This window comes from Theobroma umbraticum, unplaced genomic scaffold (genome assembly GCF_002168275.2).
Source record: "Theobroma umbraticum cultivar Fairchild unplaced genomic scaffold, ASM216827v3 scaffold_86.0, whole genome shotgun sequence".
Taxonomy (NCBI): domain Eukaryota; kingdom Viridiplantae; phylum Streptophyta; class Magnoliopsida; order Malvales; family Malvaceae; genus Theobroma; species Theobroma umbraticum.
In genome coordinates this window covers 1,352,725-1,366,034 of record NW_018397263.1, presented here as the reverse complement: position 1 = coordinate 1,366,034, position 13,310 = coordinate 1,352,725, and the positions used below count along the sequence as shown (strand labels likewise).

Here is a 13,310-nt window from a genome sequence, read left to right as displayed (position 1 = left end):
TTTAACCCCCCTTCCTATTAAAATCATACTACTAAAACTTATGGATAGGTTTTATTTTTAGAGTTGATACTTGAAATTCCTTTAAAACAGTTTTGACTTCTTCAGTTAATTTTAAATTCAAATTGACAATGAAGGAATTTTGATATGGTCAAAGTTTAAAAAAATGGCTCAAATTGAATAAACTTTCATTATATTTGCACATAAAAAAATTTGTACATCAATTGAAATTTTTTATATACAAACTTGTTAATCCAGTTCTTTTCGGATATGGTCAAGTTTTACAGAATGGGTCAAGTCAAAAGGGGGACAGAAAGAATATCTAGACCAAGCAAAATAAAATTTCGAAAAAGGTTGGCATGCCTCTTTTATGAGCTGTCTGTCTGCTAAAATCTCAATCATTGACCAGGACACGAGCAAAGAGATAGAAGCCGAAGGGGAAGGCTGATTCCATTGATAAAACAAAAAGAACACTGTGAGAAACAGAAATGTCATCAAAACTTGTGTTTGTGTTTAGAGTTACAAGGATTGTACAGCTCTTTTACATGAGTGATACAGTTGTATCTGTTGATTTGCATGATCACTCCTACATTGATGCCCTCTTCCTGGACAAGGTGTAAAAAATTTAAAAAAAAAAAAAAAAACCTAGCTGTGACCCTCCCTACAACCGGAAACTCAAAAAAGGGGAGGAGGTAAAAGAAGAGTAAAACCCCACCAATCCTATTTCTAATTGCTTTGCCTGGTTATTGACAAGGGACCTTTTGACATCCTCATCCATTATCAATTACTTGCAGCAACAGCTTCCAAAGCAATCCTGACTTACTGTTGCCAGATAGTGATGAATGGTTTTTCCTAATTTCTCTTTCCTGGACTACTGCGAGGAGACAGCTTACATGCTAGGGACTACCAGATCTTATCACGAGGTAAGCATTAATCAAATCCCTCAAGCATCCCAAACTTTTGTTATTGCCAACGCAATGTCAAAAAACATAATTGAAACCTCATTCCGATATTGACGCAGCAGATTTGCCATCGTAGGCTGTTCGAAAGCGGAGACCGTTACCAATGTGGCTCGATGTGGGGCATATCCAGCAGAAGATACTTGGACCCAACACCTGAAACAATCAGACAGCAACAAATGAAATAAGAGATAAAAATGGGTCCTAGCCTTCTGCAAAAATTGAAAAACAAAACAAGAATGAAACAAGGCAAAAATTGAACAAAGTTATAGATGTTCAATCTAGTGTTGTCAGCTGGCCTACTAGATGATCAGGTCATGATAGAAGGCAGGTTAGAACTTGACATATAGAGACTTTTTAAATTATATAAAATTGAGGATATTTGAACACCCAGAAACTACAATCTAAAGCAAACAGTAGAAAAGTGAGCTCCGCTCAGATTCATCAAGATAAAAGTCCAAAATCATTTGCAACATCTTATATCAATCAGCGTAGAAAAAGAAGAGGAGCAGTTTCATTACAGGTTATTACCGTTGTTAGATTTTCATAGGCACCAAGATCATATGGGTGCTTATAGACATTCCCTCCTTTCTCTGCAAGCCACATAGCTCTCACCCCTTCGTGGTACTGGCAATTTTTAAACAAAAATGAAAGGAAATAAGTAAAAAAAATACAGTTTTAAATTTGAAACCAGACTTGAAGAAAAAAGAAAAAGAAAAAAACAGTATAAATAATTCTCATTACCTCGATTGTGGTCTTATTTTGCAAAATGAGGTAGATATGCCATCCCAGGAGAACACTTAAAGCCACACTTAAGGGGACTAGCAACAGTCCACAAATAACCTGAAAATGCCAAGTCATAAGCATAGCACTAATATGGTAAGTTCTAGCTCAGAAGGTAGGTAACCAGAGACATTACATATGCAGTCCTGAAAGTGTCTGCCCTTTGCTGCTCATCATTTTCGGAATCATTAGTTAGGCTGCCAACAAGTAAAACCTGACATTTAAGTGAATAGAAAAAATTAATGAGAAAAAAAAAATGCCCTCGTCAGAACCAGCCGGAGTGCCCAGTAAAACTATGGCACAGGTCAATCCAAAGGAAGAAGTGGAACTTATGTGCAAGGCAATCAAGTGAAGTGCATAACTAACCCATAAGAAAGAGCTTTCATAAATAAACAAAAAATGAAGATAATTTCAAGATCACAAGGGAGTAAATAAGTTACTATGATACAACATACCAGAGAATAGATGCAAGCAATTACAGCGTATACAACGAAGACGAAGAAGACCTTGTAGTTGGCATGGCCGACACAATTATTTATCCAAATGCAATGGTGGTCCTTATAATCAAGAGGAGCACTTTTTAGCATATTATTGAGACATTTGAGACATGCATGAATGATAACTTAGGCAAGTACCATTCTTAGAACGCATCTCTTGCAAACACGACAGTGATGTGCACGAGGAGGTTTAAAGTGAGAACACTTTTGGCAATATCTCAAGTCCCCTCCCTACAAAACATTCCAAACAAAAGTCACAGATAGATGACCAAAATAACAGTTATGCAACAAAAACATAAAGAAGTCTATTAAGCATTAACCCCCCAAATGCCATAGAATTTCATTGACTACATCTATTAATGATGTTACCCTGGTTTAAGTACACCAACTTGAGGAGTCCACCTAAATAACACAGATTTTAGCTCCACTTACAATTGGATTTTTTGTCTCATTGAGGTTATTTTGACTTAGAACTTCTGCACAAATCTTTAACAAGCGACAAAATTCAAAATCAGTCTTCCAATACAAGACAAGATTCAAGAAAACCGGAAAAACCAACTCCTTTCAATATTCTGATTCCAAGTAAAAGTCAATAAGAGATCGAATGTGACATACAATTACGTCAACTCATGCGTTTAAGTTTCCGTTTGACAAAGAAGGACACTATAACAGTGACGCAAGACGACAATAGTTCTCCTGATAACGACAGCAAACATCCTGTTAGTTAGAAGGTCCTCAATGACAGCTAGAGCATCATCATAACACATATGATACAAATGCCAACATACCGGTCTCTGTTGTGATTAACAGTCAAATAACACATTACATTGATCATTATGACAAAAGATCAAACGTACAGACAAACTGCAGTGAGGTACTCTTACCTTGCTGCTAGTCTAAGGGTTTTCTACAATGCAGAATACACCAATCAAACCACTGAATAAAGAAGCAGCTTGAAAGCTGTAATTTGTTCTGCTTTCATTTCCACACTTATGAACCAATTATGTTAGACTCGATATTTCATAAAGGCCACCCACTCATCATAGATTAGAATGTTTTTGATAATGCCTTCTGCTCATCTCCTTATTTGGCATCTTTGACATATTAAGAAAAATAACAAAAATAACCAACCCGCCATTTGGGTAATTACAACTATCTCATTTCTCCTCAATTCCAAAACTTTCATCAAATCTAGACCTAATAAAACCCCCCAAGATCATTGTTTTTTCCCACATGCAAAATTTGCTAATCTGTTCTAACTCCATAATCAGCTCATTTGCATGCAATAATCACAAAAAATTTAACAACCCCAACATTGTTCTCTCCATTTCTAACAAATCAAGATTGCAAAAATTAATGATTTTTTATTGAAAAGATAAAATCTTCATCAAAATTATTACCTAAAAAAAAATCCAATCCAGCATTCTCGTGTTTAAGACATGAAACATAAAGAACCTTAAAGAACATACCAAAACAGCTAATTTTTCTTTTCTTTTGTACCTTGCGTTTGATCTCATGCATAGGAACTTCGGAATCTTCGATGTCAGGCATGAAAGAAGACGGGACCCGACCCGCATCCGTCAAGATTGCAAAGCCGTAATTAAGCACACACGTGACTGCAACACCAGTGAAAACGACAGCGTTCATGATACCAGGAGAGGTCATTAGACCGAACCAGCGGTCTATGAAAATGAAGACCGTACAAAAGTAAATGAAAGCGATGGCCGAAATGACGACGGTTACGGGCATGGAAAAGCTGAAGCCTCGCTTCATGGTTAAGGTATTTTTCTTGAACGTTCAGACGAGGGGTGGATGCGGAGGCGCCGGCGTTTAGAACGACGGCGTCTCCTGTGCTGGTGAATTTCGAGGTGGATCCTTTTTGGGTTTTTCTTTTCTTTTTCTAATTTTGTTTTGTTTGCGGGAAAAAGGTGGAGCTTTTAATTTGCAGGTTGGTCGCGGTTGGGAAACAACTGTTATATCTATAGGGTGCGGTGTCGTCGAAGTTTTTGTCGTGTTTAGCTCGAATGCCCCTCATTTTCTTCTGTATTTTTCAGATTACCCTAAAGAATTTGATTTTATATTTTTTGGCCCGTTTGGAATTTGTTAATTAAGAAATGGGTGAGTTGTTGGCAAACCTTCTAGGCTTGTTATGGTAAGGTAATGACATATTGATATTAAGGATCTTGAATTTTATAAATCATTAAAGGGATACTATTTTAAAAAGCTTCTAATTTATTTAAAAAAATTTAAATAAATTCTTATTTTTTAATTACAATCAATTAAATTCTTGTAATTTTATTTTATATCAAACAATCTTTTATGATTAATAATTAATTAATTATAATTAATCAAAATATCATTTGTTGACATGAAAATTAAAAGATTCTAAGTTCTTACCATCACTATCCATAGGGTATGTTGGAACTTTTATATAAGGAAATCATCTTTATTAAAGTTTTTAATGCATTCTTATGGAAGTGTCTTAAACATGGTTAATTGGTCATGAATGTTATAATAATGATATAGCATAACCATATGATAATGATCACAAGGATATAAACTGGATCTCTTTCAATGGAGCAAAGTGAGCAATGTAGGTGCAAAACTTGGATAAGATTCCAGGTGGAATCCGGATAAAGTAGAGCGAATAGAAAGATTGTATTTGTAGAAAATCTGTTTATGAAGATTCTGCCACATATCAGTAGTTCTTATGGTAATACTCAACTTGACGATAACCTATACAGAAAGCCGCACCAGTTCATTTTCTGGTGCTGGTAATCAAGTAATAGTAGACCTCAAACCAAGCTTAAGCTGTGAACCTAGCAACTATTCTCCTGGCCGTAAAATTGTAATATTAAAAAAAAAAGGAAAAAAAGAGAAACAATTGGATTTCAGCATTTAGGAAGATCAGCAGGTGGAGGTAGTAGCTTCTGTTTGCGACCCTTTCCATCGTTGACAACCCATGCCATCTTTAAGCCCCAGCTAGTGTGTACTTCCAGATGGCAGTGCATAAACCAAACGCCTGTTCATGCACAAAGAGTTAATCAAAAGAGACGGACAACTACATTTGATTTGATTAATAGTGAAAGAATATTATCTAAACCGATGACTCTGTTTGATATATCCAAGTAAAATGATTTCCTAAGTTGCTAGCCAAATTGGGTTGATTTTGAAAATGTCTTGCTTATGTTACTAGCTTTTCTTTTTCTCTTTTCCCTTACAGTTCTGACGGAATCAGGATTTGATCACAACCTTCCATATGCATATATGATAAGTAAATTATACAAAGTTAAGGTAATTATGTAACTCACCAGGATTGTCTGCAAGGAAACGAATGGCGACCCATCCACCAGATGGCACACCCACCGTGTTCCTCTCTGCAGGGTCTACAACATTGAACTTGGCAGGGTCCTTCTTGGGGTCAAAGTTGCCAACACCTTGACCCAACACAAAGAAATTGAACCCGTGAAGATGTAAGGGGTGGCTTTCTGCACCAAGGATGCTAGTATCCTGCATCACCAACTCCACGCTACTGTTAAAAGGTAGCACCACGACCTTGGTGCCACTGTCCAACATTATGTTTTTAGGTGGTGTGCCTGTGTAATTAAACTTGGACGGTGGGTTCGCAGGGAAATTGGTGGTGTATACTCCTTTCGATCGGTTAAAGAAGTGAGCCTGGAGAAGAGCAATATTTGGTTGCACAAATGAAACATTGTTAACTGCAGCAGCTGGCCTAGTGTTGTTGGGACCTTGGCAAGTTTGGTTTTGTGAGCATGGGAGTATCCCTAGCCCGACTGTGAAGAAGAAGCGTCTATCAACATTTTTTGGGACTTTAGCAGGGAATTTAGTTGAAGCGAGGCTACGAAGTTTCTGGTTGAATTTCATAGCATAGGTGGAGTCATTAAACTGTGGAAGTTTTGCTTTTAGAAGCGGGAGTTTCTTGTTATTAGAGTTTGAGGCAGAGGCAGATTTCTCATACTCTAGAATTCCGATTGTCGTGGTATTGTCAAAAGTGGCAAGGCCAGTGGCATAAGGCCTGGCTGACAGCGCAAATTTGGCGCTGGGGGCCTTGGATTTGGTCTTGAGGAGGACATTAGTGGTCTGCCCTGGAGTGATAAGAACAATATCTGTTTTGAAAGGTTTGACATAGACTGCATCGGCTTCTACAACAGTGACTGTATGGTTTGCAATTCTGAAAAAGAGCTCGTCATTGAGTGCAGCGTTGATCAAACGCAAAAGATAGGTTTTACCCGGCTTCACCTTAAGCTTGAATGTTTCTGCATAAAATTTAGTTTTCTTGTTATTAGTGTGTTCCTGAATTTGAACCTTTCCAATGGAAATTGACAAAATATTGGTTTGCTTCAGTGACATTGAATATAATGTAGTACCTTTGGCTGAGCAGTTGTAAGAGGGACCTGGTAGACCATTAATTGGTGAAAGCATCTGAGATATTTGGTGCCCCTCCAGTTGCCATGGCCTGGTTGATGACAGTTTCTGTATCTGCTTTCCACCACTCTCCTGCAATTCCAGGCAAAACTCAAAATTAATTCAAGATGCAAAATTATTCTTCTTCCAATGCCCGATGTGAGAAGTTGTGTCAATTACCAAAAATGATGGGAACTTCTTTGAATGGTTGGGGAAATGGGTAAGAGGCATGTCGTTTTGGGAGGATGACAATAGGTCCATAAAGAGTAGCTCTGAGCCAAGAGATGTGAGCATGCCAAAATAAGGTTCCTCTTTGGCCAGTGATGGTGAAGTTGTATACATAGGATTTTCCTGTCTGAATTGGGCACTGTGTGATGTAGGCAGGTCCATCAGCCCATCCAGTCCTTAGCTGTCGGATTCCATGCCTAGTTCCCAGGTGAAAAGCCAACATTTGATCAACTTTAAAATAAAATGCTAACCATTAATGAAAGAGAGAAAGCAGTAGGAAGTGAAATCTCATACCAATGAAGAGTGACATTGTATTGAACATGGTTAACCACCTTGATGAGAAGGCGATCGCCTTCCCTAGCAATAATCCGAGGCCCTGGGAACTGGCCATTGACCGTCACAATGCTCTTTGTTTGGCACAACCTAGTCACATTTTGCATCCTAATCTGTACAAGATTAGCAAGAAAAAGAAAGAACAAACGGGTGGAAATGTTAGCCTAAGCTATAGCCATGCTTAAAATGTACTAAAAGACTTCTCTCTCTAGGAGGTGTGTGTCGCTGTATCTGTCTCTGTCTCTGTGTGTTTGTTTTGGTTTTCTTTGCCATTTGTGTTGTCGGGGGAGAGATTAAAGCTAGAAATATGCAACGAAGACAGAGTTTAAATTTGAACATTTGATTAAAAAATTACGGTAAGCTGTGTTTTTCCTCATTTTCAAGTTAAGGTTGAATTTGTTCCATACTCTGTTTTTAGTTTCTCTGTGTCGTGTTTATTGAACTTAAAATCCTTGCTTTGGAGTTCTGTTTGGGCTTGAAAGATTCCGTTTTCTTTTTTAAGCAATGAAGGCTCTGTTTAGTTTTGCTGCAAAACAGTGAATAAATGCGTGGATTCAAGTTGAGGATACAAATCCCTTGGACAGTTAAGCATTATATATTATTAATGTGAAGCATAGGCTTAGGAAAAAGGAAAAAAACAAGGCACTAAAAGAGCCTAAGAAATGAGGAATTAAAACTTACATTGAACTTGTAGTGCCTGGTAATGCCTGCATGCTTTGCAACTGCCAAATCAGGTAGTAGCCAGACAGCACATAACGCTAGGAACAAAGCCCTGAAAAGGGCTGATGATGTAAGAAGAACAGAACCCATGTCTCTTTTCTGTGTTCTTTTAGTAATATTTTGTTGTGATGATCTATCAAAAATGATAAGGATAGTCAAAGTGGGATCAAACTTGTTCGGATGGAGAGAAAGGAACAAGTGAGGCAGTTTATATAGTGGGAGAAGGACTGATTGGTTTGTTAATTAAGTGACTAAAGATTCAGATAATCCCTGTTACACTGCAGACAGGTTGTGTCTTCAACAGCAACTTGCATATTTGGTCCGACTAGCTGCTGGTGAATCCCTTTAGAGTGATCTCCAAGACACAGACAATTTTTTCCTAATGAAGATCTAATTTTAACTTTAAATTCCTAATCTTATAGTTCCAAAATACCCCATGAGCTTGATGAACACATATAAACAATGGTTAATGTTACAGTCAATCAAGAAATTGTCCATTTCGTTCATTAGCCGCTCTTTCCCTTATCAGAAAATCTTGGAAAACCCATTGAATGATTCTAAATTTCTAATTAAGGATTGAAATGAACCATTTTTATTCATTTTCAATTATTTGGTCTTTGACTTGAATTATTTGAGGATATAAATGTCATTGAAGTGGGGTAATGATTAATTTTTAAAAATTTATATGAAGAAAAATTGTTTGGTTTGAGTAGGACTAATTAAAATCCACATTATTTTATAGTTAAAAAATGGGTGGAAAAGGATTTATAATCCATTTATCAGGAAAGGGGGTAATGTGGGCATGGGTGCTGGGTGGCCTTCAACCTCCTACCGCTTGATACTTGCCAATCAAGCCATGACTGAATGTGTTTAAACCAACTGGTTAGCTGTCGGTTGTTTCAACTGTGATTCTCCAAGTTCCTTAACAGCTTCTGATAGTTACCTTACTGCAACATTTCTTGCACCACCCTGGTCTCAATGGATCTAAATCTAGCTCTTGTTTTGGTCTTGCCTTCACTAATAAGAGCATGTTAGATCACAAAACCAAGTAGGAATCCGCATAGATGACACCAAAGTTAAGTGTTTACAATGGTTGGTTCAAGTAGGATTAATCGCCTGTGCTTTGGCTTTTGCAGTTAAGACTTATCCATGGAGTGCTAAATATTGCATGGGAATGGTGTTGCCAGGCCTTTGGTAAGAAGTGGAAGCTTTAACCTTTAAGCAAGTGATTAGATGATAGATATGACATGTTCACTACATCTTCCTTTTTATTATTCATTTGATACTGATGTGCTTTTATGTTTGATAAGTTTCTGACAGAATTACTAGCATATCTAGCTAGTCAGTTTTACCTATCTGCACAAACCACTTGCATTGATATTCCAAACAAAAAAACTGAGAAACCAACCGAACATATAAACCCTTTCAGCTTAATGTAATACCCAGCCCAAATAATATTTAGACTGAAGCATTAACATATCAATTAAAAAAATAACAGATGGGCCTTTATAAATAATGGGGTCTAAATTATTTTGTTATGCTAAAGTTATTAAAATACAATTATTATTAATATAAATATATTATCTAGACATAGGCAGTCACCTTAGTGAAAAAAACTTAAAGATCCGAGTCTTTTCAAGAACAATTTGAAGAATAAGCATTCGAAGGCTACTTTTGGACCGATCATTACAGAGTGAGTAAAACCCTCTTTTAAATCGAAAAAAAAAATATGATTGATTTGAAAGAATTTAAATTGAAATTGAAAAGGAAAATTTATCTGTAGAATCAAGTATCATGCACTATCCCATCACTTTGAGTCTGACTACGAAATGATTATGGAGTTTCATTAGTTGATTATATACGGTTGGAAAGCTACATGAGTCTATTTTCTAACTAACTAAACGGAAGTGGATTTCGAGTTTTCTACACAAAGATATGATTTTATTGTTAATACAGTGCAAACTATTGACGGCAACGCTAGGGGTAATTTTGAAAATTTTTTGCACTTTTTTTACAGTGAACTTGTGATACTCAACATTTTACATATGATATGAATATGATTGTTAAGACTTATATAACAATCCTAGTTTACCACTACTAGCAACTTGAGTTTAAACTTTTGAGGGTCACGTGGTTTAAGTCCAAAAAGTTGTTAGGCCAGTAGTTGGATTTGGATCATTACAAATGGTATCAGAGCCTGCATCAGTCTGATATGAGCTTTCATATTGCTTTGGTAAAATATGTGATGTGTGGCTTTGATGAGGACATTAAGGATTTGAGTTAATGAGATTGTGATACTCAACATCTCACATCTGATGTATATAGTTTAGGTCTAAAAAATTGCTGAGCCAGTAATTGGACTTGGTTCTTTACAGAACTAAGTTTTGAGATTTATATAGATAGAAAGTTTATTAAGTCTAGTTTCCAATGGCCTAACCCATCTTGATTTCGAGCTTCATAGCTTAAGATATGGCTATCTTAGTGGATGATATGCAAGCTGTCCAGATTTATAATTTAGGAGAGTTTGAATTATTTTGTGTAGTTTATGGTGATAAATAGATTTTACAAAGGTAGATGGTTGCTAATATGTTTAAGTGGTTTTTATTAGGCTTTTGATTATTTTGGGAGGAAGCAGGTTTATTAGAATGGAGGTAAGTATATCTTCATACACTTTACTTGTTTCAAAACTATCATATTTGTATATTTTTTGAAAGAATCAAATGTCTTATTTCATTATTTTAGTATATTGAAAATAGGATCAAGCATATGGTTATTTTCTATTTTGAGCTTAATAATATGATGAAAAATTATTTATAAATGATTTAATTAACTCATGCAATGGAAAATTGGATTTACAAATGATTTGAGTTATATATATGACGAATATTGTTCTATGAATGTTTTAGTTGATTTATGTGACGAAAATCAATTTATAAACGAAAGGAAATCTTTGATTATTTTTAAAGAATGTTTTAAGAGTTGTCAAATAATCCCTAAGAACTGGGTTAATTGACACCAAAACTAATTCTATATATGGTTTTGTTAATGGGATATAATAGTTAACACACAATCCTACTAATAGGATATAATTAGTCGATGCAGTCTTTATCATGAGATATAATAGTGACAGTAGCTAAGATGATGAAATTTATGAGTTTGAAAGATTGAATCTATAATTTGCTAAAATGATATTTCAAGAATTCTATATAATGATCAATGATTTATGAATTCACAATGTTATCCATTTTTGTATATAATGATTCTTTAACTATTTGAAGGCATGATTTATTGAAATGCCTTTGAATGATGTATATGTTATATTGAAAACAATGCTTGATCCAATAGGATATTTGTGGCTATACTTATTGAGTCGTGGTTTGCTCATTTTTTTATTATATTTTGCAGATGATTAAAGATAAGAGCCTTAAGATCATAGGAGTTAAGAGAATAATTTGAAAAGTTTGCCCTAGTGTCAAAACATTGTTAGCTATTTTGATACGCATATTATGTGTAATGGAGATTTACGTTTTTAAATGTTTATATATTTTATTGGAGACGTTAGTCTGATTTTAATCATTAATTGCCTGAATATGTTGGAACAAAATTATTATTATGACTTCAATTACCGACTATTATAAGTATGATAAAAGGAAAAGCTTCATATTACTTTGAGACCTAGTCTCAAGGTAATATAGTCGTGCCATGACTTGGTTTTGGGACGTGACATATAATGATATTAGAATCTATACCAGTCAAATGTAGGCTTCCATATTATTCTGATGAGATCTTAAAAAAGGCCGATGATGTAAGAAGAATAGAACCCATGTCTCTTTTCTGTGTTCTTTTAAAAATATTTTGTTGTGATGATCCAGCAAAAATGATAAGGATAGTCAAGGTACGATATAACTTGTTCGGATGATGAGAAGGGAACAAGTGGGGCAGTTTATATAGTGAGAGAAGGGCTGATTGGTTTGTTAATTAGGTGAGTAACGATTCAGATAATTCCTGTTTCACTGTCAACAAGCTGTGTCTTCACAAGAAACTTCCATTTTTAGTCCATCTAGCTGCTGGTGAATTCCTTTAGAGTGATGTCCAAGACACAGACTATTTTTTCCTAATGGAATCTAATTTTAACTTTAAATTCCTCATCTTAAAGTTCCAAAGTACCCCAAATTAATGAAGTTTAAAGATGACATGAGCCTGATGAAGACATATAAACAATGGTTTATGTTACAATCAATCAAGAATTGGTCCATTTCCATCATTAACTGCTCTTTCTCTGATCAGAAACTCTTAGAAAACCAACTGACTGATTCTAAATTTCTAATTAAGGATTGGGATGAACCATTTTTTTTCATTTTCAATCCTTTGGCCTTGAACACGAGGAAATATCTGAGGACATAAATGTTATTGAAGTCAGGTAATTAGTTTTTAAAACAAAGTTTTATGGTTCCAGTAGGACAAAAATCCACATTATTCTATACTTCAAACAGAAGGTTGGAAAAGGATTGATGAATCCATTTATCAGAAAAAGGGGGGTAATGTGGGCATGGGTGCTGGGTAGCCTTCAACCTCCTACTGTTTAATACTTACTAATCAAGCCAAAAGAGAATGTGCTTAAACCATCTGGTTAGCTGTCGGTTGTTCCTAACCGTGCATCTCCAAGTTCCTTAACAGCTTCTGATAGTTACCTTACTGCAACATACCCCGCACCACCTTTGTCACTAACTGGAACATGCTAGGAATCAGCATGGATGAGACCAAAGTAAAGTGTTTACAATGGTTGGTTTAAGTAGGAATCGCCTCTGCTTTTGCTTTGGCTTTTGCAGTCTATAATTATCCATAGAGTGCTACATATTGCATGGGAATGGTTCTGCGAGGCCTTTGAAAATTGGTTATTTTCTTTTGTTGGGTAAGAAACAGAAGAAAAATTAATAGATTTGTACCTTTTACCTTCTCTAAATCTAATCCTTCTAAATTTAGAGAAAAACATTAGTGAAGAAAAAATAATTTTCTTTTCTTTTTTTTTTATTCTTTCCTTATTTCTTTTCCTGACAAAGGTTATTCGATTAATTTTTTGTATTTAAAAGTTAGAATCGAACGAATTGAAAAATTGATTAATGTTAAGTTGCTTGTCAAGTAAAAATATTATGTTTGATTTATTTATTTCTTGATGTAAGGTCCAATTTTTCTTGTTTAGAAAGTGAAGAAAAATAATTTTACTTATCTTTATTAAAAATTTTATTGAAAATATTGTTGAAACTGTTGAAAAAAATACTTAAAATGGTAAAATTTATTGAACAGATCAAGATTAATTGATTTTGATTATTTTTCAAAATATAGTTCAATCTATTTCAGTTATTATTAA

At 35.2% G+C, this 13,310-nt stretch overlaps 2 protein-coding genes across 2 annotated transcripts; both read right to left on the bottom strand.

The window, feature by feature from the left end:
* Positions 1 to 431: 431 nt before the first annotated feature.
* Positions 432 to 4,173, bottom strand: LOC110420268 (DHHC-type zinc finger family protein). The gene is made up of 7 exons (XM_021433519.1): positions 3,737 to 4,173; positions 2,375 to 2,467; positions 2,195 to 2,296; positions 1,876 to 1,953; positions 1,701 to 1,799; positions 1,488 to 1,583; positions 432 to 1,112 (listed from the first exon to the last, which is right to left on the bottom strand). The coding sequence occupies exons 1-7, from the start codon at positions 4,007 to 4,009 to the stop codon at positions 999 to 1,001; spliced, it is 855 nt and encodes a 284-aa protein (XP_021289194.1). The 5' UTR covers positions 4,010 to 4,173; the 3' UTR covers positions 432 to 998.
* Positions 4,174 to 4,897: 724 nt separating this feature from the next.
* On the bottom strand, positions 4,898 to 8,108 carry LOC110420179 (laccase-17-like). The gene is given in 7 exon segments (XM_021433392.1): positions 4,898 to 5,258; positions 5,548 to 6,513; positions 6,625 to 6,667; positions 6,669 to 6,754; positions 6,842 to 7,086; positions 7,184 to 7,335; positions 7,904 to 8,108. Coding segments are annotated over 7 exon segments (1,752 nt in total). The 5' UTR covers positions 8,033 to 8,108; the 3' UTR covers positions 4,898 to 5,127.
* Positions 8,109 to 13,310: the final 5,202 nt, after the last annotated feature.

Bases quoted from the DNA above. Each gene is read 5' to 3' on its own strand.
- LOC110420268 (XM_021433519.1), bottom strand. From the start codon at position 4,009: ATGAAGCGAGGCTTCAGCTTTTCCATGCCCGTAACCGTCGTCATTTCG. The intron at 2,468-3,736 runs GTACAAAAGAAA...AATGTTTTGTAG, and splicing joins TGCATGAGATCAAACGCAAG to GGAGGGGACTTGAGATATTG. The intron at 1,954-2,194 runs GTATGTTGTATC...CTTAAATGTCAG, and splicing joins TTGCTTGCATCTATTCTCTG to GTTTTACTTGTTGGCAGCCT.